General features: G+C 47.7%; 1 protein-coding gene across 2 annotated transcripts; it reads left to right on the top strand.

Moving 5' to 3' along the window:
* The first annotated feature begins 662 nt into the window (after positions 1–662).
* Positions 663–23,667, top strand: SACK1D (scaffolding CK1 anchoring protein D). 2 transcript variants are annotated; one of them, XM_086331854.1, is made up of 4 exons: positions 663–880; positions 14,069–14,236; positions 18,645–18,769; positions 22,235–23,667. In XM_086331854.1, the coding sequence occupies exons 1-4, from the start codon at positions 689–691 to the stop codon at positions 23,208–23,210; spliced, it is 1,461 nt and encodes a 486-aa protein (XP_086187980.1). In that variant the 5' UTR covers positions 663–688; the 3' UTR covers positions 23,211–23,667. The 2 variants fall into 2 exon arrangements, with proteins under 2 accessions (XP_086187980.1, XP_086187979.1); XM_086331853.1 differs by having other exon boundaries at positions 663–1,165.
* The last annotated feature ends 1,974 nt before the right edge of the window (positions 23,668–25,641 follow it).

Genomic DNA, 25,641 nt, shown 5'->3' with positions numbered 1-25,641 from the left:
TTATGATGGACTAGTATTTTTTAACGAACGAATGAATGTTTTAAGTGCTGGGGATAAAGGCGACATGGCTGAGCCTCACCCAAACTCTGTGAGCCCTGGGGAGGCGCAGTCAGTGGGTCAGCGTGCCCCAGCAGGCTCCAGCCTCTCCTCTGTGTGCAGATTCCTGACTTCCTTGGGCCTTGCAAGGGCCGCGCTGTGGGGCGGGCGGCAGAGGGCGCGCGACGCTGGCGCGGGGGCCGGGCTCTCGGGTTTCAATCCAGGCTCACTGTCTGTCCCACCGCCCCGGGTACCACGGCCACTTAGGCCTGGCACCGGCTATCTTGATGAACTCAGCTCCCGCCAGGGCCAGAGCAGGAATGCCACCTCGGAGCAGGCACGTAGTAGCCAAGATTTAAATTCCACCAAGCAACTCTGGAGCGAGAACGTGGACTCGGTAGCCGTCTAACAATGGCCTGGGAGGGGCGGGGCTTCGGGGAGAGGCCGGGCCGCGGGGCACCAATAGCAAGTTAGGGGGCGGGGCCGTAGAGGCAAGCCCTGCTTCCGGACGGGCCGTTAGAAGAAGGCAGCCAATGGGAGAGCCCGGGCGGGGCGGGGCGGCCAATGGCGCGGGCTGGTTAGATTCAAAGGTGCCTATAAAGCGTCCCGCACGCTCGTACTGGCCCGAGCTGGGTAGCGTCTGAACGCCGCCATGGCTGTGAGATACGATGGCCTGGACGAACTGCCCGCCGCCTGCTTGTCGCCGTGTGGGCCGCCCAACCCGGCCGAACTGTACAGCGAGGAGCGGCGCTTGGCGCTCGAGGAGCTGCTGGCGGGCGGCCCAGACGCCTTCTCGGCTTTCCTGCGACGCGAGCGCCTCGGCCGCTTCTTGAACCCGGACGAGGTGCGCTCCATTCTGCGCGCGGCCGAGCGGCCCGGAGAGGAGGGAGCGGCGGCGGGGGCCGAGGACTCCTTCGGCTCGTCGCACGACTGCTCGTCCGGCACCTACTTCCCCGAGCAGTCGGACCTGGAGCCGCCGCTGCTGGAGCTCGGCTGGCCCGCCTTCTATCAGGGCGCCTACCGCGGGGCCACGCGCGTCGAGGCGCACTTCCAGCCTCGGGGCGCGGGCGCCGGCGGCCCCTATGGCTGCAAGGACGCGCTACGCCAGCAGCTCCGCTTGGCGCGAGAGGTGAGCGGCGCGGCCCAGCTCCCCCGGTCTCCTCGGTTTCCGGTCGCACGGGACATCGTCTTCAAAAAATGGGAAACTGAGGTCTCCTAGGAGCTCGGGCCGGTTGGTCGGGGGGTCCCCAACTCTCCCCACTCTGTGTGTATCCCCTCGGATCCCCGATCTCCTCCCCGTCCGCTCCTCGTGGCCAGGGAGAGTGGGAGGAATCTCCATCCCCAAGAATGCGAATTGTGTTCAAGTTCCAACTCCTAACGTTTACATTCCCTGGGAGGGTGACCGGAAATCCTGTCCGTTCCAGCTTTCAGTTAAAAACCACTTGTCAGATTGGCTGTCAGCCGACTCTAGATCCCACTTTGAGGAGTTTCTTTAGAGATGTGTGACTTAAGAAGCGCATAACCTAGGGGGAAATTCCTGAAAGGTTGTCTCCAGAGACAGCTGCGGGGCGTTTCGAGGCTATCATTGCTAGTCACCCCCACGTGTCTTGTAGAAAGCAGATGCAAACCAGAGGGGCCAAGAGCCCTGACCCTTTTCCCTCCTGCCAGCCTGGAGGGGAAGTTGCACCTTCAGTGAATGGGTGGCGCAGGGAGTTTGCATTTCCATAGGCTGGAAAAAAAAATGCAGAAAGCCATGCATTAAATCATCTCTCCACGCTGGGTTTTGGTGCCGTTGTCTGGCCCTTAAGTGTGATAAGGTATTGGGGCGTGGTGGGAGATTTTGTCTCCCTGCCAGCCTGGATGAGACTGCACCCAGGGTGCTGGGTACAAAGGGGTCAGGGAGAAAGCATGCAGCACCCAAGGTGGCGGGGGCTGGTAGGGTGTAGCAGACACCTTCCTCCAGAGCCATGATCAACTGCCACCTTGCTTGCTAACTGGCAGTGCCCAGCTTCCTGGCTGTTTGCCTGTGACAGAGAAAATGCAGGTAAGGCTCCAGGTTGTGGTAAGACTTGGTAGGGCTTATAGATGAGTGTGTCTGACTATGGTTATGGTATCTGTACATCCGACTGGTTGAAGTAGACAAGCTGGGGACAAGTCCTGACTTACCAGTGTTCCTGATGCCCAGTGCCATTTGCCTGTTGGTGGGGTTGCAGTGGGTAGGGGATCCAGTAGGCTAGTGCCTTGCCATTGTGGGAGGATGTGTGGGCGCCACCTAGGCTGTTATCAGCCCTGCAGTGCATTGAGTATGCTGAGGGTCGTTTTGATGCTACAGACACTTGTGAGTTCAGTGGGAAGATTGGAAAGAGGGAAAAAAGCACCTTTGTAGAATAGGTGTGCATTCCCAATGATCACCTCTAGGGGGAGAACTTGGGCACCTGGAACTTGGGAAAAGTAATGAATGGGTCTCTATGAGAGAGGAACTGCCCTAGCCCCTTGCTTACATTTGGGCTTCCTTGGTAGCTCAGATAGTGAGGCGTCTGCCTGCAATGCTGGAGACCTGGGTTCAGTCCCTGGGTTGGGAAGATCTCCTGGAGAAGGAAATGGCAACCCACTCCAGTACTCCTGCCTGGAAAATCCCATGGACGGAAGAGCCTCATAGGCTACAGTCCATGGGGTTGCAAAGAGTTGGACACAACCGAGCGGCTTCACTTTCACTTTTTTCACTTGCTTACATCCTGTTTTCAGTAGTACTGAAGGGGCACTAGAGCTAAGACCAGTCCATCAACTCAGTGCTGGTCTTAGAAAGGGCTCAGGACCCATACTCAGAGTCCTTTGTCTTGTAGGCATTCTGTAATGCCTTCCTGGGTAGAATCTCCTGCCTTGTTCTTTGCCCTGTATCTTCAAGATTCTGTATTTGGAACCTGGACAGTTTTAACTGAGAAAGGTGGTATGATACCTTTAAATTTGATAAGTGTTTTCAATGTCTTTTCTGTATGCCAGATTGCTTGCTTATTCAGTGTATATCAGACACTATGCCCCCAGGGCCTGGGGCCACAGGTGAAGGACCTGACTCTTGCCTGCACTTGAGAGTTGATAGTCAGCTGGTAGGAAGCAGTGAGGAGGTTGCTACCGGCTGAAGAAAGAAAGCTTTAAGAGGGGTGGCGACCTTGGAGCTGGGTCCAAGTGGAGGAGTGGGGCTTGTCAGAACAGAGAGCATAGGGACCGGCCCAGAATGGTGAAAAACGCCTGGCATTTTTTTGAGGCCACCATGTTCCTCACAGCTGGAGCACAGAGTATATGTAGGTTAATGGTAGGAGAGAAGGCTAAATGGGGAGACTGAGACCAGACTGTTGAGGGCTTTGTACACTACTGGAAGGACCAGTGGGGACCCATCGAAGGTTTAAGGGGAGGAGAGAGACATGATCAGATTGGTGTCTTTGAGATTCTGGTGGGAGCCTGCAGGAGGATGGGTTATAGAGGGGTGAGACTGGTGTCAGATGGTTATAAGGAGGGGTTGTAGGGATCTATATATGAGAAGAGGGTCTATGCTAAGGCACTGCTGGGGGTTGGGCAGGGGAAGAGTTTTTGGTAGAACTGACAGGACTTGGTCATTTGATGGACCAGAAGAGTGGTGAGGGAGGTGGGCAGGAGACGGGGCAAAGCCAAGGAGAAGGTATGGGAAGAGTTGAGATTTTTTTAGCTTGGGTGGACAGTGATGCTACCAAATTAGAATATGGAGGAGAATGAGGCTGAGGGTAGGGATGGGGAAATGAGTTGGATCTGAGACACCCTAAACTTGAGGTCTCAGAGACCATCTCTTTTGTTCAAAACAAAACAGAAAAGCATTGCTTTCTCCGCCAAGCATTGTTCAAGTAACTCCAAGGTAGGTGTGATTATGATCTGCATTTTGCAGGTGATGAAATTGAGGCATAAAGTTCCCTTGCCCTGAGGTCGTGTAGCCAGGGAATGACAGAGCCAGGACTCAAACCAAGGCGTAGCATCTCTTAAGCACCATCAGCCACCATGGTCTGCCTTGTGCCATGTAGAGGTCTCTCAACCTGTCCCCAGGTGGAGAGACATCTATGGAGGGAACAGGTGTTAGAGAGCTAATCCGGTGGCTGGTCCATTGCTGCTGCTCCAGGTAGAAGTGTGTGTTATGTTCACAGGAGTGGCCGGGTCACTCTGACCACTTTGAAGTTCAGGATCTGTGATGGCGAGGACTGTGAAGATGCAGGTCTCAAGCTGTTTCTGGATAAGATGAGAGGCCATTCCGCATCTGTGTTCAGACAGTGAAAGCACTTGACGGTGTGATTGAGTGCTTTGAGTGGGTCAGTGTCTGTCTAAGCCCTTCCCCTGGATTCTCTCATTTAACCCTCCTCCCAGCTGTAGGAGGAGACCACAACTAAGACGAGCCCAGGCACAGAGAGGGGAAGCGGCTTGCCCTCTAAGTTCGTGTGTGACAGAGCTGGGTGTGAACCCAAGTCAGCCTGGGCCCCAAGCTTGGGCTCTTGACCACTCACCACTGCTCAGGGCCCCCCTGCCACAAGGGAGTGTTGATTCTTTGGTAGCTTTCAACATTCTGGGGGTTTTTAAGGGTTTCTCAAGATGTAGACTTTTAATTTCCACATTGCATATCAAAGAAACAGGAAAATGACTACAACGGTTCTAGATCTGCCCTTAGCAGGAGGGAGACCAGGGTGGTCAGGGTACAGGCAGGAGAAGCCAGGCTCAGATGGTGAATGGTGGTGTCTGATCTGGGCTTTGCAGCCTCGCCGATGGTTCTGGAATGGGTTTCATCCTCACCCAGGACTCAAGCTGCAGTTTGAGCTGTTTAGGCTTGCAGGATGTCTGGCACCGAATAGTGCACACCACATATTGCGGAGACTGCTCACCTGCAGCCTTGATCATTCAGCAGGTGAGTCTGCCTGCCTTTCCGCTCAGCAAGGACTTGTCCCAGGGTAGTTGGGTCTGAGGCTGTGAACCTGCCAGTCCTGCTTTTGGGAAGTTTCTGTGCACCTTTCAAAGCGTGGGTCTATTGTGTTGAGTGAGGTCCAGCATCTTAAAAACACAACGATTTATGTACAGCGTGGCTTCTGAGTACAGCTGACCTAGGGCTCAGCTGTAGGAAGTAGTGTTTTGTACTTTTTTTCGTTTGCTTTGAACTGTTTGAGACCTGAGATGTTTGCTTTTAGAAGAATTCTGCACAGAATTTCCCCTGAAATACATACTCTAGAATTTATCCCTGAACTACTATATTTGTTGACGAGTCATTCATTTCTTTGTCTCTGTTACTGTGTGAATCAGTGTTGGCCTGGGCTCTGGGCCCCATGGATCGGGTGGGAGTGGAGACCTTGCCTGGACGTGCTGTTGCCATGGCTCTTGGAATATTCCTAGTGTCCGGATGGGAGTTCCCAGGCAAAGCTCCCCCTTCTAGGTGGTCCTGCATTTCCCAGAGCCATCTTTCTTACCAGCCACCCATTCCCTATGGGCTTTTGTTCCAGAGGGACATTTCTGCTATGACCTCACCCTTGGGCATCCTTTTGATAACCTGAGCATTAGAAGAAGCTGTCATCGTGTTGACAGAGTCCCGCCTCCTAGGAGGAGTAGCAGCTGAGGAATCTGTCGGAGGCCCCCCTGTGTGTACGTGGCTGTATCTAAATTAAGGCCCTCCTGATCTTACACAACCTTCCTCAGAGTTGCAGTGGAACCCGTGCAGTGTAATCAGTTCCTGTGCGGATGCCCGTCTCCACCAGGGCAGGCTTTCTCAACCTCACCACTACTGACGTTTTGGACAGGATAGCTCTTTGTCCCGAAGGATTGTCCTGTGCACCGTAGGGTGCTGAGTAGTATCCCTGGCCTCTACCCAGTGGATGCCAGAAGCACTGGCCCCCACTGAAAAACTCCTCATATTCAGAAATGTTTCCCCCAGGGAGGGGGTCAGGGGAAGAACAAGTTGCTGCTTTGATGGTTAGTTTCTGTAGGAGGTGATAAAAAATTTTGTAAACAGACAGTGGTGATGGTTGACAATATTGTGAATGTAATTAAGGCCCCTGAATTATACACTTAGAAATTATTAAGATGGTGTATCTGTATGTTATATATTTTCTTATAGTTAAAAAAAAAATCTCCAGACATTGCCACATGTCTTCTGGGGGCAAAGTTGTCCCGGTTGAGAACCACTGGCCTAGGAAGTCTCACTGATGTGTCGTTTTAAGACCTTACCCACCAGATTTAAGTGTGGCTGCTTTTTATTCCTTCCTTTTGACTTTATGCTTTAGCCTAAGGATTTCAGAAATTTTTCACCATTTCATCTTTCTTCTTTTTAAATTGTGGTAAAATATACGTAACAAAACTTACGACTTTTTTAAAGTGGCATTACGGACATTCACCGTCACCACCGTGGCCATTACCACCGTCCAGGTTCGGAACTTCTTTGTCTCTGGAACTGGAACCTCTGCTCCCATTGAGCAGCAACTCCCCGCTCCCTCCGCCTGCCAGCCCCTGGCCACCACCATGCTGCTTTCTGTCTGCCGTTTCATTTCCTGGTTCTTTTTACCTGGCATCTGTCGGGCAGTTGAGAGAAGCTGCACAATTATTCTCTGGTTCCTTTATGCATAAAAAATAAGTTCTCTCAGGAAGAGAAGTAGTAGGTATATTGGGTTTTTAAAAGTCCTAATGCAAAGGATAGAACCTCTGGAGGGGAATTTGGCAATATTCAGCAAAATTTCAGTTGTATTGACCTGTGGACCTAGCTACTCCATGTCTGTATATCTGTCCCAAAGACAGATCTGATACTTAAATTGCTAATTTTGTAATAACACCCATGAAACTTAGAGAAAACAATAGGCACATATTCAGGTTTCTCTGTGAACACAACAATCTTTTTTGCCTTTCAAGTTGATATCAAGATTGTTATTTAAAGATACACTGGCAAAATATGAATAGGCCTGTGCAGTTAGCTGTTTGTTCCAGCACTGAGTATAACAGCAAAAGGCTGGAAGGGCTCAAACATCCTTCAGTGGCGGATTGGTGAGTAAATGAACCCTTGTGCACAGTGGAGTGCCTGGCAACTGAAAAGGGATGGGGACTAGCTATTTCCCGTAATGAAGTGGCTAGAACTGTCCTGACCAGTGCAGCAGCCTTTGGCCACCTGTGGCTGTTTACATTTATGTGACTTAAAAGGAAATACAATTGAAAAAACTCAGTTCCTCTATTATACTAATCATATTTCAAGTGTTTAATTGCCGCTGGTGGCCAGGAGCTCCCGTGCTGGACAGAGCAGATACAGAACACCTCCATCATCTCAGAAGGTTCTGTTGTATGCAATGGCCTAGAGCGGTGCGTATCATATGCTGCCTTTTATCTACAGGGGGATTAGAACATATATATGTATACATATACACACATATGCATACTTCTTCAGTAACATAAGTGAGGATGTGTGCACATATATGCTTATGTATATTTTTTTTAAATGGGAAAGTAAATAAAAAACTAGTTGAAGTTATTATGTTAGTGGGGAGGGCAGAAAGGAAGGGACAAGAATGGAAGCCAGATGTCTCTGAACGTAGTGTGTTTTGTCAGTTAGACTTGGGAGCCAGGCAAATGTTTTGCATAATTAAAAAATAAAACTAACTCACAATGATAAGTCCCTGCTCCCACAAAATACCTCTTGATGCTTTTCCCTCCCTTTGAAAAAGCCCAGGGACTTCCCTGGTCGTCCAGTGGTTAAGACTCTGTGCTTCCAATGCACAGAGCATGTGTTCCATCCCTGGTTGGGGAACTAAGATCCCACATGTTGCACAGCATGGCCAAAAAATTAAAAATAATAGTAAGTTTAAAGAGCAAAAAGAAAAAGTCCAGTCCACTGTGTACTTTATGCAGGAACAGTACAGAGGAAACGCCACCATATGTGCCTGGCCCCTCACTCCTGGGGCCAGTGAAAAACTGGTTCTGTCACCCTAGCCTTCCCAGAGAGGCCCCAGGCCACGCTCTGCAGACAGAGGCTCCACTAGTACTTTAATCTGGTGCTTATATTGCTAATTTTATAATAACAGCCCATGAAACTTGGAGAAAACAACAGGCACAAACAAATTTAGGTTTTGCTGTGAACATCGACATTTTTCTTGGTCTTCAAACTCTGACGTTGGTATCAAGATTGTAAAAGAAATCTCCAGGAGGTCATTTCTGTTCTATTAAAATCTGTAATACTTGGGGAGAAAATACAGGTCTTATGCTTTTTTTAAAAAATTTTATCAAGAAGTTCTCCAGAAGAGACAAGAGCCCTGGGAACTTGAAGGAAGTTGACTTGGGTGTCGTGTGCTCAGCGTGAGGAATTCAGCAGACAGGCTCTTGTTGACCACCAGACAGGCTGATGCTTCTTTGCACGTGTGCAGACCTCTGGTAGAATTCCAAGCATTTCTAATACGTGTCTTTGCTTTATGATCGTGGGTGGGAAGGGAAAGAAACTGAGATGCAATGAGACGCGGTGAGTGACATGGACCTCTTGCTCCAGGCAGAGGAAGAGCTGGAATGAGAACAGGAATGACCCACCCTGTGTGGCCCCATGAAGCTCTCAGAGCCCCACCCCGCCCATGGTGGGTGCATGAATCAGACAGCAGAGCTCAGAGGGGCTGTGTCTGAGGATGCTGAGCTCAGGTAGAATGACTTACCCAGGAATGGTGACAAAATGAGAACTAAGACTGTGCCAGCGGCCGTGTGAAGGCTTTCTGCGTCCCAGGAGCTGTCAGGTGACCAAACCCACTGCAGACGCTGCAGGTGGGTAGAGTTACTTGCATGTGGTAGAAGCCAGCACAGTGGAAGTAGCTTGCCAGAGGGCACATGGTGCTTAGAAGTGGAGGAGCCATCATCCGTGTCCAGGTCATCATCCGTGAGGCCTCATCAGATGTGCCTCCCAAGGTTTCCTGATTAGTTGATTCAGAGTTAGCAAACCTGCCCGCAGAAAGAAGTGCCTGCTGCTGTCCTAGGGCATTCCAAGTTTTGTGTCCTTGGTGATCGTCCTCCCCGGCGGACTCAATCTTACCTGCTTTCTGGAATACTCTACTTGATCCTTTCAGGATCTGTTCCAAGCTCTCAGTCATCTGAAGACTGAAAGTAGATTTGTTTGGGATAATGTTTAACACTTTTTAATAGATAGCTCTGGAGGCGCCCAGACGGGGCTGAAATTCCAGCTCCTGCGTTTGACTAAGTGCGTCACCTTGAACAAGACACAGAACCTCTGCATGCTTTATTTTTCTTTTCAGTAAATTGGAGATAACAATTCATGGGATTTTCAGGTCTCAAGATACTTCTTTAGAGCTTTTGGCAAACGGAAAAGATTCCAGATGTATGTGGAAAGTAACATAAATGAGGGGGTCTGTGCAGGATATTCCAGGGACTGCTACCTGTAACCATGTGGATCACCAGGTCCCATGGTATAAATCATTGGGGGATAGCTGGAGTGACTTAAGGAGGTAACTTGAGGTTGTGTCATCTGTGATGATGACATGGGACTTGACTCAGGAGTGGCTGCTCTAGATGTGGCTGCAGAAAAGCAAGAACAGCATGAGGACCAGGCAGCAGACCAGCCGTCCAGGCTCCGACAGCTGGGTGTTTCCTCTTTAGGTGTCATGTTAGGACCGACAGGCACAGATGGGCTTTGACCCTGAAAGACATTCACGAACCACTACTTGCAGAGCTTTCCAGCCCTAAGAGAACAGACAGACTCTTTGCAGCATGAGCTATTACAGGGCAATGCCCACATCCATCCCGTGGTATGACTCAGGAAGTGGGAGTGATGACCACTTTCAAGTTCAAGTGTATATTCTAGGGCATAAACACCAACACCTCTGAGATCTGGCTGGCCCTGGAGAGCAGGTACTCAGCTGGCTAGTGGATGAGCCCAGGTCATAGCTCAGTTCAGTGAAGAGGCTGACATTTTGAGAAGCCCCAGGTCTAGTTCAACTATGCAGGGCTTGGATGCATGGGGGTGGCATGGGGCTAAGGGCAGAGACTCGGGGCGGGGAGGGGGGAGGGTAGGGTGGGGGTCCGTCTTGAAGGAAGGCAGGCCTTACTGCGACTGCTTCCAGAAGTCTTTTAAGGGCCCCGATCTAGAAAGAGGAGGGGATATTGGCTGCTGGGGGAATCAAAAGGAGAAACACCTCCATCCACCCTCTAACTACTCCGTGGGTGTGTGAGAGGCCAGTTCAAATCCAATTATTTTCAACACACAGGAAAGGTTGAGGCCTCAAAACCAAACAATGAAACTAATATCAAATTAGATACTTAGTCACTACGTAACAATGGTGGTATTTGTGCAGTTGTTTTGTTAGGGTGATGAATCAAAATTCAGTTTGGCAGGTGCCTTATATATTATGGGCCCCACTTCTGGGGCCCTGCCCAGCAACCCTCCAACCCTCTCTAGCCTGGCCAGCTGGGCGGCCTCCTTGGCTCTGTCCCGGTGGTGCCAGGGTATACATCCAGCGACTCCATCACGCTGGGATACCCCACCTCATCTCCTGTCTCTTGAGGACGGGGACTGACTCTGGATTTGTTTTTCTCTCATATGATCTGGACTCTCTTCTCACACATGTGCATTCAGAACCCATTTATGAGATTTTATGCCACCTCTCAATTTTGAAACCTCCCTCTCAGGATTGTTTCTTTTTCTGTTTTCTGTTGTGTGGACCTGAGTTCACATCTGACTCCTCTGTGACCCTCATGGTTTCCCACCTCGATCCCCCTTGCAACCTCTGTTGCTGATTTTTGTTCTTTTAGTCTTTTTTTTTTTTTTGGCTGTGCTGTGCTACCCACTCCAGTATTCTGGCCTGGGGAATTCCATGGTCTGCATAGTCCATGGCGTTGCAAAGAGCTGGATACGACTGAGTGACTTTCACATGCAGCATGCAGGATCTTAGTTCCCTAACCAGGGATCGAACTTCATGGAGCATGGAGTCTTAACCACTGGACTGTCAGGGAAGTCCCTCTTCCAGTCTTTGTGTGCTGTGTGCTCAGTCGCTCAGTCATGTCCGACTGTTTGTGAGTGCATGGACTGTGGCCCGCCAGCCTCCTCTGTCCTTGGGATTTCCCAGGCAAGAATACTGGAGTGAGTTGCCATTTCATTCTCCCTGGGATCTTCCTGACCCAGGGATTGAACCCATGTCTCCTGCATTAGGGGTTGGATTCTTTACTACTGAATCACCTGGGAAGCCCATTTCGGTCTTTAGTCCTCCTAAACATTTGTTGAACCTAAAAAGCAATACAGTAGGCACTTAGGTACGTGGCCTTGAGTTGGAGGAGGGGGCCACATCTTCAGCCTACACCGCCATCAGTATCTTCTGTCCTGTTGGCTCCATCACTGCCCTTGTCACTCTTTAAACCTCCTCCTGTCCGTGACCTGTATGATCCTGAGCCTTGCTTGGCGTCCAAGACCTTCCATGCTCTTGCACACTCTCCTGTCTCTCAGTCACGTGCTGTCTCTCCCTCTCGTGCATACTCTGCATTCCAGCCAGACTGGGACAATACCCTGTCATTTCCTGCCTCTTCCTCTGTCATAACGTGGCTTCCTGCTGGATGCCTACCCCCCCAACCCCCGCTTCACTTCTCCCCTGGCTAAATTGTCCTTATTTGTGGTTCGGCTCAAATGCCGTCTCCTCCAGGAATCCTCGGCTCTCCTCTGGGGACCGTTGTTGGGTCTGCTCCTGCAAGGGAGATGCTTTACTGTCTCCCACTCCCCGAGAAGTGTTCCCCTGATTTCATTGCCTCTTACCGTGTGTGTACCACGTTCCTTGCCTGCATCCCAGGTCCTCGCTTTGTGGGTAAGTCAGGTGTGTGTCGAATTCTTTATAACCATTTTCCTACCTAGCACAGGCTTCAGCTCACAGTAGACCCTGAAAGAAGTGCTGGCTGCATAATCGAACACTGATTTCACGCTTGAGCTAAGCCGTTTCTAGGCTTTGTCTCCTTTAATCCTTGCAACAGCCCTTTGACGTAGATGCCAGATGCTGTTATCCATATCTACTGGAGGAGGAGACTGACTGAGACTCAGAGAGATTAAGCAATTTGCCCTGGGTCACACAGCTAGTAAATCACAGAGCTGGGGTCTGCTCCTAGGCCTTTCTGCCTTTCAACCGCTGAATTACATGGGATAGATACATCTCCAAATAGGATGTATAAAAACAAATTCGAGAATATAAACTTCTGGAGATGCCACCAATTTAGAAAGAATGCTTGTTTTGTAAGTCACTGTCTTCAGTGGGTTTTAGCCGTACCTTTTGCCAAGAATAGCTCATACCTGGGATTTTGGCAACATTGGAGAAAGGGAGCCAGAGAGAGAAATACTCCTTCCCAAATTCACTCACAGCAGTGACTTCCCGGGAACTGGGGTTTCAAGGTTCCTCCTCCTGGTAGACAAGACTGTGATGTTAGAGAAGGATGGCGAAATCGTCCCTTTGTCTCTGCATTTCTTTGACATTCAAATATTGAGTTGGCCAAAAAGTTCGTTCGAGCTTCCCATAAGGTGTCATTGGATAATGACCCTTGAGTACTGTCCTGAGCTCTCTGGGACCAGAGGGATGAATCAGTCTTGTTCAAGGGCCTCTGCCTCCACAGAAGAGGTGAGACCTGTTAAGTAAATCAGGAGTTAATGTGATGGGAAGAGTCTTGAGTTTTTACTGGTGAGGTTTTCCAGCCCGCAAAAGAACTCTGAACCTTGGTCTTTGGGAGTGGTTTCTTAAGCTGACAGCCCCTCCCCATGCTGGCCCCCAACCCTGACTCTGACCGGAAGCAGGGGCTTGTACGAGACCTGCATGTTTTGATGCCCCCACAGCCCTGCCAGTAGTTAGCTGACAACCACACTTTCAACCTGCAGAGGATGTGATGAGAGGCTTTGCCACTGGAGCGGCCTCTCTTGAGCAGGAAAGCTGGGAGCTGGTAGATATTTCTCTGCCCTGAACTGTCTGGACGGCTCAGACTCAGGACCGGTCATGTAAATCAGTGAGCAGATACCAGAGGGATCTCTTTACAGAGCACTCCATGTAACGTAGTCATTTAATGCTCACTAGGAACCGATTTTGCAGCTAAGGAGTAAGATTTTTCGAAGCAACTATGATCTGCCTGAGGCCACATGGCAGCCCTAACTAGTCTGTGCTGAGTGACATTGATCAGCACAAAGGGAAATTGATCAGGAGGCGAAATGGAGCCCGGTCCTTGGGAAGAGGGAAAGGACTGGTCCAAGCTCCAGGGCAGTGTCTTTAGGACATATTTCCGTGTTCTTGTTGTGGGCTTGCACTGTGGACAGATATAAGAGAACTGCAGAGACCACCTTTTACAAAGGAGAGGCTGGCGCTCCGGAAGCCATTTGGTTAGATCCTGATTGGTGGAGGGAGCAGACGTCATGAAGATGTGATGTGCCGAGGCAGAAGGTGGGAGGATCAGCCTGCCTGGTTTGATCAGTTTCAAGCCTTGAGTCCTTTCTAGATTATAATAGAAAACAATATTATGATCCAAAATCAGACAATAAAGTCAGGCTTGGGGACTGGTACACCCAGAAGGGGGCCTCCAAGAAACTCTTAAGGTTTTACATACATGTGTTACAGACATAGACAAAAAGCCATATGTCTAAGATAACAGTGTGTTAGCTGCAGAACCTGGATAACTTGCTGGTCTGAGCTATAAGACAAGGGTTTTAGTAAAGGAAGAGAATCGAATGGAACAGGTTCGTAGGACGTCAAGGTGGTGGTTGAATTTATAGTTTTGAGAAATTTGTGGTAGAGGAGAGGGGCTGGGAGGCAGTTGGGAGGGTTAGCTGGGTCAGGTCCAGATTTGTAGGATACAGTAGCCTGAGCATCTTTGGAAATGGACAAGAGTCCATGGTGCGGGGAAAGCTGATACTGCAGAAGGAGAAGGAAGGAGGGATAGAGTAGGGTGGGATCCTTTGGCAGCTCTGAGAAGGGGTCCAGAGTCCTGACAGCCAGCTGTCAGGTGGTATCCTTGTGGGTTGACCTCTGGCTCTTCTCCCTTCCCCACACCCTAGGTGATTGCAGTGGTGATGGATGTTTTCACGGACATCGACATCTTCCGAGACCTGCAGGAAATCTCTCGGAAACAGGGAGTTGCTGTGTATATCCTACTGGACCAGGCTTTGCTCTCTCAGTTTTTGGATATGTGCATGGATCTGAAAGTTCATCCTGAAGAAGAAAAGGTTTGTATTACAGTGTCTCTAGTTTCACCACATTCAGCAAGTTATAACTGTCAGTGAGTACAGGGTAGTTGGTGGTGGTCTTCCCACTGGAAGCGGGGAGGGACTGGACGTGTGAGCAAAGTCTTCTACCTGAAGTCTCATTGGAAAGAATGGACAGAGTCAGGTTCAGACCTTGGCTTCTCCTGGCAAAAGGCTGCCTTGGAAGCTGCTGCCTTTTTTTTTTTTAGTGTAAAAATGTATTATACAATGATCATAGAGAATGTTTTTTAATCTATAAAGAAAAATGGCTAATATTTTCAAAGGAAAACTCCAAAAGTAATAGCCTTATTTTCCAAAATAAGGACATTCCCAGAAACATAAAATGAGATGAAAATCCTGGAAAGAACTAGACTGGTTTCTTACACACAAAGTGCTATTCTGTCCATCACAGTAAATAGCATTTCTCTAATGGGGAGGAAGGAGAAGCTGCTGCTTTGGGCCGCAGCACTGGTGGGCTCCAATTTTGATCGTGATGATCACCGTTTATGGAGTCCTGCTCTGTCCTTGGCGCTGTTCTAGGCTGTTGGCAGTGTTATGCCACTCACTCCTCACAGCAGCCCCACCAGGTGAGTGGTGTTATACCTGTTTTCAGATTAGGGATTGGTGACACCAAGAGCCCAGGGTCTACAGCTGAAAAGTAGTGGGATGGAGTTTCTCCATCTGTCTGCTTGCCTCCAGCCCTGGTGTTCTTTTTATTTTTTTAATTTTTGACAGCAGTAGGTCTTTGTTTTTGTGTGTGGGCTTTCTCTAGTTGCACTTGCACAGGCTCAGTCCTTCCGTCATGCAGGCTGAGCTGCCCTGCGGCATGTAGGATCTTCTTGGACCAAGGATTGAACTTGTGTCCCCTGGATTGGCAGGCAGATTCCTAACCACTGGACCACCAAGGAAGTCTCAGCCCCGGTGTTCTTAATCCCTGTCATTTCTTGTTATTTTGAAAGTAGACTTTTTATATCCTTTGCCCTGAGCGTGAAAGAATTTGAGCCAAGTATTTAAGTGTAAGATTATATGACTTCACTAACTTGTTTTCGACAGTCAGTTTAAAAATGCATCAGGTGAACCCAAGGGACGTGCAAGTCAGGCCTGGAAAGTGCATCATGATCTAACCAGACGTTCAGTCTGCTCTGCCCTAGAGCCCGGCAAAGAAATTGAAGGTGTCGATGTTTAATTTCTAAGTGCTGTTGCTGTAATTGAGGCTGTGTGTGAGCAGCAGTCAGATCACAGAATAGCCTGGCCATGACTTTGATTGAGTGATTGGCTCTGAGTCATCCACTCAGCAGAAATCTAGGTGTGTTTGCCAACTCTGCTGCTGCTAAGTCGCTTCAGTCTTGTCCGACTTTTTGCGACCCCATAGATGGCAGCCCACCAGGCTCCCCTGTCCCTGGGATTCTCCAGGCAAGAATACTGGAGTGGGTTGCCGTTTCCTTCTCCGGTTTGCCAACTCAATTGCCTGCTATTGGTTGCTGCCTTTGGGGGTGTGGGGGGAGCGTCTGCATCCTCTAGGAAGGGTCGTAAGGAAACCTGTCCCTTTGGCCTCTCCTGTGTTCATGTTCATGTCTTAACTTATTTCTTGGGATGTATCACCTTGCCCCGGTGCCTTCACTCACCAGGGCCTGCCTGTGCTGGTGAGTCTGCCCCTCACCTCTTGGGGGGACTACTTCTGCCCAGTCTGCAGGAACTTGATCATACCTTAATGTGCAGGCACTCAGGAGTGCTTTGATTGTAAAGCAACCAGACTCCAGTATAAAATAAAAAGTTTTTAAAAATAAAAAATAAATAAAAAGTGCTTTAGGCTTCCCTGGTGGTCCAGTGGTTAAGAGTCTGCCTGCCAATGCAGGAGACACGGGTTTGATCCCTGGTCTGGAAGATTCCACATGCCTTGGGGCAGCTAAGCATCACAACTACTGAGTCTGACTCTCAACCCCACGCTCTGCAACAACAGAAGCCACTGCAATGAGAACCCCATGCACTGCAAGTAAAGGGTAGCCCCCACTCACTGCAACTAGAGAAAGCCTCACAGCATCAAAGACCCAGCACAGCCATAAATAACTAATTTTTTTTAAAAAGTGTATTGACAACCATCACAGAGGCCTATATAGTATTCAGATAAATGCCAAAGGGAAAGTTGCACAGAATCACACAGAAATCTGCCCACAGTGATGTTTTTCGTGCTTGTGTTATATGCAGATCCTTTGAAGCTCTACTCAGGAATATTATCCAGGAACCCCTCCCCCGCCAGGGTCATGTGCACCTCTATGGAAGTTTCTAGTTTGTTTTTTTAATTTTTATTTTGAAATAATTTGATTTACAAAGGTGTTAGAAAAACAATATAAGGCATCCCTAAATACTCTGTGCCCAGATTCTCTAAATGTTAACATCTTGAGAAACCTCAGAACAAATTTCAAAATCACGAAATAAACTTGATATAGTCCTTATTACCTATTTTACAGACATCGTGAATTTCATGAATCATTCCATGAATGCCTGTTTTCTTACCTAGGTTGCAATCTGGGACCATATCTGGCATTTAGTTGCCATTTCTCCTAGCTTCCTCTCATCTGGAACTGTTCAAGTTAGAGTCTTGATGCTTTTGAAGAATATTAGCCAGTTTTCTATGGAATTTGTCTGATGTTTCCTCATGGTTAAATTCATATTATGCATTTTGGTAAGAAAAGCACAGAAACAATGCTGTGTTATGCCATAGTTTGTCTTTTGTCTTCATTATGAAATAACGATGGAAGTTGTGAAGATAGGAAGATAGTATGAGAACATACAGGTTTCCATGTATCCTTCACCCAGTTTTCCCCAACAGTTATACCTTATGTAACTGACAGTACAACACCAGAACCGGGAAAGTGACATGGGTACCATGTGGGTCTATTGTTTTATGCCATTTTATCACATGTGTACATATGTGTAACCACTGCTATCAGAATACAGAGCTGTTCAATCACCACAAAGATCTCCCTCATGCAGCATCTTTATGGTCACATTTACTCCCCTCTGGTTCCCTCCCCTGTGTCTTTCATCCCTGGCAACCACTAATTTGTCCCCCATCTCTGTCATTTTGTCATTTAGAGAGCATTTAGAGAATGGTATGTAGATGAATTCCACAGTATGTGACCTTTATAAAAAATATGTATTTATTTTTAATAGGAGGGTAATTGCTTTACAGTGTTGTGCTGGTTTCTGCCACACATCAACGTGAATCAGCCTTGGGTGTATATGTCCTCTCCTTCTTGTGTGTGACCTTTTGAGACTGGCTTTTTTCCTGCCCTCGAGATACGTCCAAATTGTTGTGTGTATCAACTGTTTCTTCCTTTTATTGCCGAACAGTATCATATAGTATGGTTAAACCACAGTTTGTTTAACTATTCACTCATTGATGGATATTAGGTAGTTTCCAGTTTTTTACAATTATGAATAAAGTTGCTATGAATATTTGTGTACAGGTTTTTGTGGAGATGTAGGTTTTCACTTCTTTGGATGGTGTTATGTCTTGCTATAGTAACTTAATCATTAATTTTCTGTCTCCTGGTCCTTGAAGGTAAGGAGCATGCCTTATATCTATTGTCGCAAGACTTGGTACATAGTAGGGGCTTTCTGTTGTTTATGGAGTGAATGAGAGAATCAAACAAAAATCTTAGACATTTTAGTGTGTAAGATTTCTAAAGATACAGAGCTACTGCTCTGCTCCAAAGAATGTAGATTGGCTTAGTATTTTGCATTTCATTGTATATACATTTATGTCTGTCATTCTGCAAGGATAATTATACAATATATGGCCCCGGTGCGTCACCAGAGCACCTTTTTGGTACATGCGTACTTGTGGGAGAAGTAACATTGCTGATTAAGCCACATAATATGAGTGTTTCTGCCTCAGAAACCCTGTATTTAGAGAAGGCTTGTCCTCTCTTCCTGTTCTCCATACCCATTATGGTGTGGGAATAAGTGTGGATGGGCTGTTATTTATTAACAATGCTATTATACAAGAGGAGAATTGTCAGCTTAGCTTCTTTGAGTCTTTGTTAAAATGTTATTTATTACTAGCATGTTTAAGTCATTGTTTGAATTCTGTTGTTTAGTGTCTCCAAAAAGTGAATCTTCTTTTAGTGCACATGTCCACATGAACTGAAGGTCTCAAAAATAAATATGCATGCATAAAAAAGCATGCAAGAAGATGAACTTAAGTGAAGTAGCATTACTTAAGTCCTGAGACTCACCTGGCTCCTGTACTGTGGGCGTTGTTACCCAGCAGTGTAATCTCTCATCTGCCAGTACGTTTATCTGTTCAGAATCGTAAACTAAGGCTTCTTCTATCACGTGCTCACTGGATCATTCATTTCTTTTTCTCCCACTCCCCTACCAACAGCTGATGACTGTCCGGACAATTACAGGAAATATTTACTATGCCAGGTCAGGAACTAAAATTGTTGGGAAGGTTCATGAAAAGTTCACACTGATTGATGGCATTCGTGTGGCTACAGGCTCCTACAGGTGAGTTTCTGACCCATCCATGGTTATTAATCTACACTTTTAAGAGGAAGTGCGCTCTATGAAGGTGAAAGCTGCTTTTGCCTCTCAATGTGAGCCTTTATGGGCAAGCATACCTCTGTGTGTGTGAATAGGTTAGTCAAAGCCTCTTCTTCTTGGAGGGGGTTGGGCCGGGGTCCCCTCCACTGCCTTGTGGTTCACAAACCTAAAGAGCAGAGGTTGAAACTTATCTGGAGACCTGATGGTGAGGGAGTCCTTGATTCAAGGCTTAGCCAGGCTTGCAGTGGATGAATTGGGGATTAACAGTGACTGGAATAGGGGGGCTTCCCTGGTGGTTCAGCATGAAGTATCTGCCTGCAGTGCAGGAGACGTGGGTTCCATCCCTGGGTCGGGAAAACCCCCCTGGAGAAGGAAATGGCAACCCACTCCAGCATTCTTGCCTGGGAAATCCCACGGAGAGAGGAGCCTGGTGTGCTACAGTCCAAGGGGTCGCAAAGAGGCAGACACGACTAAGTGACTAAACAACAACAGCAGCAACAACAACAGTGACTGCGTCAGCCTCAGATCCTGTTTCTCCAGGCCTCCGACCCACCTTGTCCTGCCCACTTGAATTAAGGGCGGTGGTAGGCATTGGGCTGAGGATGGAGGGCACAACTGAAGCTGCCTGCTTTAATCTTTCACCTTGGTTCAAGCCTTATGATTTGGTGCTTTAGTCTAGAAAGCAGATCCGTGCTTTTGGCTCCACCTTTGAAGTCTCCTGTTGGCGTGGCATCTTAGGGTAGAGAGCAGGGAATTTGAATGGAGGGTGAAGATAAGGAGTGTACATGATAATCTTCAGAGGTTAAGATATACCATTTTTATGGATGTGGCTCTGATGGTGGTGTGTTTTGCCATCTCTGTGTTAGACTGTCTGATGGTATATGTGAGCTGAGGTGTGTCTCTACAGTTTAAAGAAGAAAAACTATATTTGAAGAAGCAGGCAGCCCTGAGTGCTAACTGGGTGTCAGCCCTGGGTAAAGGTGGGTGTGTAGAGGCTTGTGTGAGAGGAGGCAGGCAGATGAAGAAACTCTTGGTGTCTTTCTTTTCAAACAGTACCATTATTTCTCAGAACAATTCGAACTCCCCCTCAAGACTTCTTTTTATAAGAAGTCCTATTATTTGGCAATAATAGGAGGAAACTAAGGTTTTTACCCACAGTAGGATTAATCTATATTAACCAAACTTTCCAATTGATTTTTGGCCATTCTGAATCTGAACTACAAAAACTGTTGCTGAAACTCGGCCTCTGTTCACCAGTGCCAAATAGAAACACAAAGACAGAGTTTTAGGTGAAGCAGAAAAGAGTAGCTTTCATTGCTTTGCCGGGCAGAGAGTGCCCCAGCAGGCTTTTGATCTCAAGACTCTGTGACCCACCCTGGAGGGGCTGGTGGGAAATTTTATTGTGTTCAAGGAGCAGGGTGTAATCAGCTTGTGGACAGTTTTTGGATTGGTTGGCATCAAGGTGAAGTTTCAAGCTTCATCAGCCTTCTGGTTTCAACCAGTCTGGGATCTATGTTCTAGTAGTCAGCATTTTTCATATGGAGGGTTTCTGCTTCCTATAGAAACAATTTGGGATGTGCCTCAGGCCTTTATCTCTATCTTTCAGGGAACTAGGAGTTCCGTGATCCTGCTGTGTGGCAGATTTACAGTCTAAATTGTTACCAGTTCCCCAGCCCAACAGCTCTTTGTTTCCACATCTTCACATTTCCCAATCATTAACTCTTGAGTTGGCATTTTACTTCAAAAGACAAGGACACAGTGGCTCCTACAATTACTTCCTAAAAATGAAATATGCTTCCATGAGGATGAGAATAAGGATAGGTTTCATATGCTGAGGATTTTTTTTAATCCCGGTGTTGGATAAGGGTCTTGTTTACATGGTCTTACTGATGGTTTTCAAAAGGATCTTTCTTCTCCAGCTCTGAAGGCAGTTGTCACATGGTGAATTTTCTTTAGCCTGGGTTCTTGGTTACAAGAGACAGAGTTGCTACCATGTTTTATGATTTCTTATGTAAACACCCTACTCCTGATACAGATTTTTCTGAGTCAGTGGGGTGATTGCCGGTGGTACAGAAAGCTGGTTCAAACTACTTTATGCAAAATGGAATTTACTGTCTCACCTAACTTGAAAGTATAGAAAGGTACCGTTGGCTTTCAGCTTATCTTGACCTAGGGGCCATGCATTTATCAGAGCACTGTCTCCTATTTCTGCTTTTCTCTAGTTGATTTTTTTTTTTTTTCCTGCTGTACTGGGACTTCGTTGCCACACATGGGTTTTCCCTAGTTGTGATGAGTGGGGGCAACTCTTCATTGCAGTGTGTGGGCTTCTCACTACTGTGGCTTCTCACGTTGGGGAGAAGGGATTCATCTGCCCCATGGCACATGAGATCTTCCCGGACCAGGGATTGAACCCATGTCCCCTGCATTGGCAGGCAGATTCTTAGTCACTGGACCACCAGGGAAGTCTTCTCATGGATCTTTATTCTCAGTCAGGTTTTCTATTTGCAGACAGAGGTCCAGGCTCCCTTCATGTGAACTTCAGTAGCTATTTATAAAAGTGAGAGACTTCCTCCCTCTCTCTGATGGTTATCAGGCCTTGAAAAATTCCTTGGCTTTCACTGGCTTACCACCCACCCTGCGTAGATCCCCTCATCTAAGGGGTAGGATACTCTGGCCAGCCTGGGTCACCTGCCCAGCCCTGCTGTACCTGGAGAGGGTGCCTCCAGGCAGCTGGCTGGGCTGGGGTGGGTGGGGTCCTGTCACCATAGGAAGGAGGTGGCACACTGAACCACCAGGGGCGCGCGGCCACTAATCAGCCCTACATGTATGTTGAGCAACAGTGTCATCATTAGAATGACAGGCCTGTCTCCCTCTGTGGAAACAGCAGTGTGGGCGAGGTAGTGAGGAGCACTGCCCCTGTGGTTCTCAAGGTCTGGGGCCCAGTCTAGGCTCTACCACGAGCTTCCCCCGGGACATCGCTAGGCACATTCCTCACTCCTCAAAGGAGGGTGCTGCGCTCAGCACCTTAGGAGCCCTTTCTAGTTTTTAGCAACTCTGAGGCTGAGGATCATACGTTTTAGCCTGTTAGTTGAATACTGGTCTTTTTATTTTTTAATCTTTTGGCTGAGCCCCTCTAGCACATGGGATCTCAGTTCCCTGACCAAGAATCCAAAACATGCCCCTTGCAATGGGAGGTTGAGTCTCAACCGCTGGACTGCCAGGGAAGTCTCTTTTTGACTTCAATGTTAACATATTCCTAGGTTATATCCTGTGTTAAGGCTAGTTGGAATTCACACTGCATGGTAGGCGTGCTGTCACCTGAATTGTGACTCTTATGTCACAGGATGTCGGGGCTTTATAATCAGGTTGACAGTAAGTAAATGAAGATCAATCATTCTTACCAGCTTCTGTTTGTTTCTAATCCTGCAGTTTTACATGGACAGATGGCAAACTAAACAGCAGCAACTTGGTGATTCTGTCTGGCCAAGTGGTTGAACACTTTGACTTGGAGTTCCGAATCCTCTACGCACAGTCAAAGCCCATCAGCTCCAAGCTCCTGTCCAGCTTCCGGATCAGTGGCAGGTTTGACCATCTCATCGACCAGAAACCACTGTCCAAGGAGCTCACACTGGGCAACCTGCTGCGGCTGCGGCTGGCCAGGCTCTCAAGCACTCCCCGGAAGGCCGAGCTAGGTGGCGAGGAGGGCCGGGCAGAGGCTGGGTGCGGGGCCTCCAAGACCTCCACCATCAGCGAGGAGGACTACTTCAGCAGCCGCAAGGACAGGCTGGAGGGCAGGAGGGCGACTGATGCCGCTACTCAGACAGAGCCAGGAGAGACGCCCGCGGTGAGCACGAGTGACGTGGGGACACAAGCCAGCGCGGCCACGGCGTGCGCCGGCACCCAGACCACAGTGGCCACCAGGGTGGTGAGCTCCCAAACCGTGGTCCCCACCACGTCGGCCACCACCCAGACTGACGTGGACGAGGGTATTCTCGCCTCTCCGGGAAGCCAGTCTAAGGAAGGGTCACCAGTATCAAAGATGTCTGTGTCGCGCTCCTCCAGTTTGAGGTCCTCCTCCTCTCTGTCCTCCCAAGGCTCCGTGGCCAGCTCCATCGGCTCCCAGACTTCCTTCAGATCCACTGACTTTGCCACGCCTGGACCCCCCAAGTATCGGAGCACCCCCCACTTCGATCTGTGCTTTAGAGACTCATTAAGAAACTTGAATAAAGAGAGAGAGTTTCACTTTGCTGGGATCAGGTCCCGGCTCAACCACATGCTGGCCATGCTTTCAAGAAAAACATTCCTTACCGAAAACTACCTCAGTTTTAATTCTGGAAGTTTTGCCAGATCATCCGCTAACTTGCTGGCGGTTAGAGAAATTATGCTTTATCCATCCTATCAGTGATGGCTCCATGCATTCAGAGCTCCTGGCCTCACACAGGCTGCAGTAGATGTCACTGGAGTGCCCGCTTTTCCAGAATGTCTCCTGTCCTCATTGCCTTTCCTTCACTCTGATTTTCTTTGCATTCGATGAACTGCATAGTATTTTATGTGCTATATCTTTATTTTTATCATGTATAAACCCAGTCTTGGTTTTATGGTTTAAACACTATGGGTATAGTTTCTTTGCACAATTTTAATATGGATAGCTCTTCAAGAGAATGTTTCAGGGTTCTCAGGTAATTCAGGTAAGAGATAATGTGTTGCATTTTTAGATTTATGTGCTCTATTGTTTTAGAGGTTTGAATTGCTAGTTTTCATGATCAAAATCCTATTCAGGAAAAAAACTCAAAACTCTGTTTCTTAGGTGTGTCCCTTCTTGAGGATATCTGTGTTCTTAGCATTAAATAGATGTAAACAAATCTTGTTTGGTGGTTGCTCGTGTCTTTTTTTTTTCCCCTCTCTGGCACTTTTCTGTTTAACTCTAGGAATGTGTTACAAGTAAACACACCTCATAGCTATTTATGCATTTGTTTTTTTCTTAATAGTCTTGAGTGGAAGAGTAGATGACCCAAATTATAAAAGAAAATATTTAAGTTAGATGACATCTAAAAAGTGTCAGGGTCACACCTTCCCTAGAGATATAAATATCTATGTCACTAGCTCTACAGTTTGAATGAGAAAACTTGCCAGCAATCTCAGGTCTCTTAATGTGCTCTGGCTTGTCTTTTTCAAAGAAAAAGCTGTTTAGACAAGGACTTCAGTTCTGTGCTTCTCTGCCAGAGAAGGCCTCCGTGTGCATCCTCAATTCACCCTGATATTAACTGTAGTGGCCTCATGGGCCTAATTTCATCAGATGGGTGTATTGGCAATGATTTAGCAATCGGATATCCTGCAGTAGGGGCAAAAGAGGGCAGTGGCAATTATCCCAGATTCCTAGTCCAGTGGCAGGCAATGCGACTAGTTTCTACACCCTGCTCGTCAGTGCTGGTACGCCTGTGGAATCCTGTTTTCGTCTAGTCTCTCTTGTGCATGGGCAAAAGAAAGAGTTGATGGCTTCCTCCTCCTGATTTGATTGGAGCAAAAGAGATCTGTGGTAGTGGAGGGTGCTGTCTGCCACTAAGCCACAGGCTGATGCAACCGTATCTGAGCAGGCCTGCAGGTTTTCACGTATGTACTAGGACTCCTTTCTGGTCAGCAGGTTATTTACTGGGTTAGTGCCATAATCTCAACTGGAAAGCAGACCAGACAACTGGTTCCTGTCTGTTTGCAAACAACTCTGGCCCAAGCCTCAGATAAACATATATTGTTATTTGAAATTATTTCCAGACTTAGATAATTTCCTATGTGCTATCTGTGACCCTCTCATCAGAGGAGCGGTTGAACAGCTCTTACTCCCAATTTTCAGGTGGAGGAACTGAAGTTCAGATTAAGTAGCATATTCAGAGTCACATGATTGGTAAATGGTGACAAGCATTTAAACACAGGTTTTCAGATTCTGAGTTCAGTGCTTTGAAATGTGACTATTTCTCTACATGGAGTAGAGAGGCATTGGGGTACCTTTTTTTGTTGTTAATTAAAACATGTATGGATGTGAGAGTTGGACTATAAAGAAAGCTGAGCACAGAAGAATTGATGCTTTTGAACTGTGGTGTTGGAGAAGACTTTTGAGAGTCCCTTGGACTGCAGGGAGATCCAACCAGTCCATCCTAAAGGAGATCAGTCCTGGGTGTTCATTGGAAGGACTGATGTTGAAACTCTAATACTTTGGCCACCTGATACGAAGAGCTGACTCATCTGAAAAGACCCTGATGCTGGGAAAGATTGAGGGCAGGAGAAGGGGACGACAGAGGATGAGATGGTTGGATGGCATCACTGACTCAATGGACATGGGTTTGGGTGGACTCCGGGAGTTGGTGATGGACAGGGAGGCCTGGTGTGCTGTGGTGCTCAGTCACACGACTGAGCGACTGAACGGAACTGAATTAAAAAAAAATTTTTTTTGGCCACACTGCACAGCTTGTAGGATCTTAGTTCCCTGACTAGGGATTGAACCAGTGCCCTCAGCAGTAAAAGCATGGCATTCCTAACCACTGGACTGCCAGGAAATTCCCAGATGTACCTTGAGAAATGGCAGTTAATGCCATGGTGAATTGAAAACATTAAAACTTAAGCTCATTCACAAATGCAGGTATGTTTGAAATTTCAACTCAGTGTGTTCTACAGAGCTATTAATAGGCATTCATAAAACAGGATCTGTGTTCACTTTGGCAAATGGATCAGATAAATTTAAACAATTCTTTGTTGCAGGACTACTGAGACTTTGGAATGAGATATTTATCACCGTGACTTTCTCAGAGGAGGGCAGGTATATGGCTCATCACATACTAATGACT

Source organism: Bos grunniens, chromosome 13, assembly GCF_055505025.1.
Source record: "Bos grunniens cultivar Pamir isolate PY7600 chromosome 13, Bosgru_T2T1.0, whole genome shotgun sequence".
Taxonomy (NCBI): Eukaryota; Metazoa; Chordata; class Mammalia; order Artiodactyla; family Bovidae; genus Bos; species Bos grunniens.
This window is presented reverse-complemented; position numbering and strand designations above follow the sequence as displayed.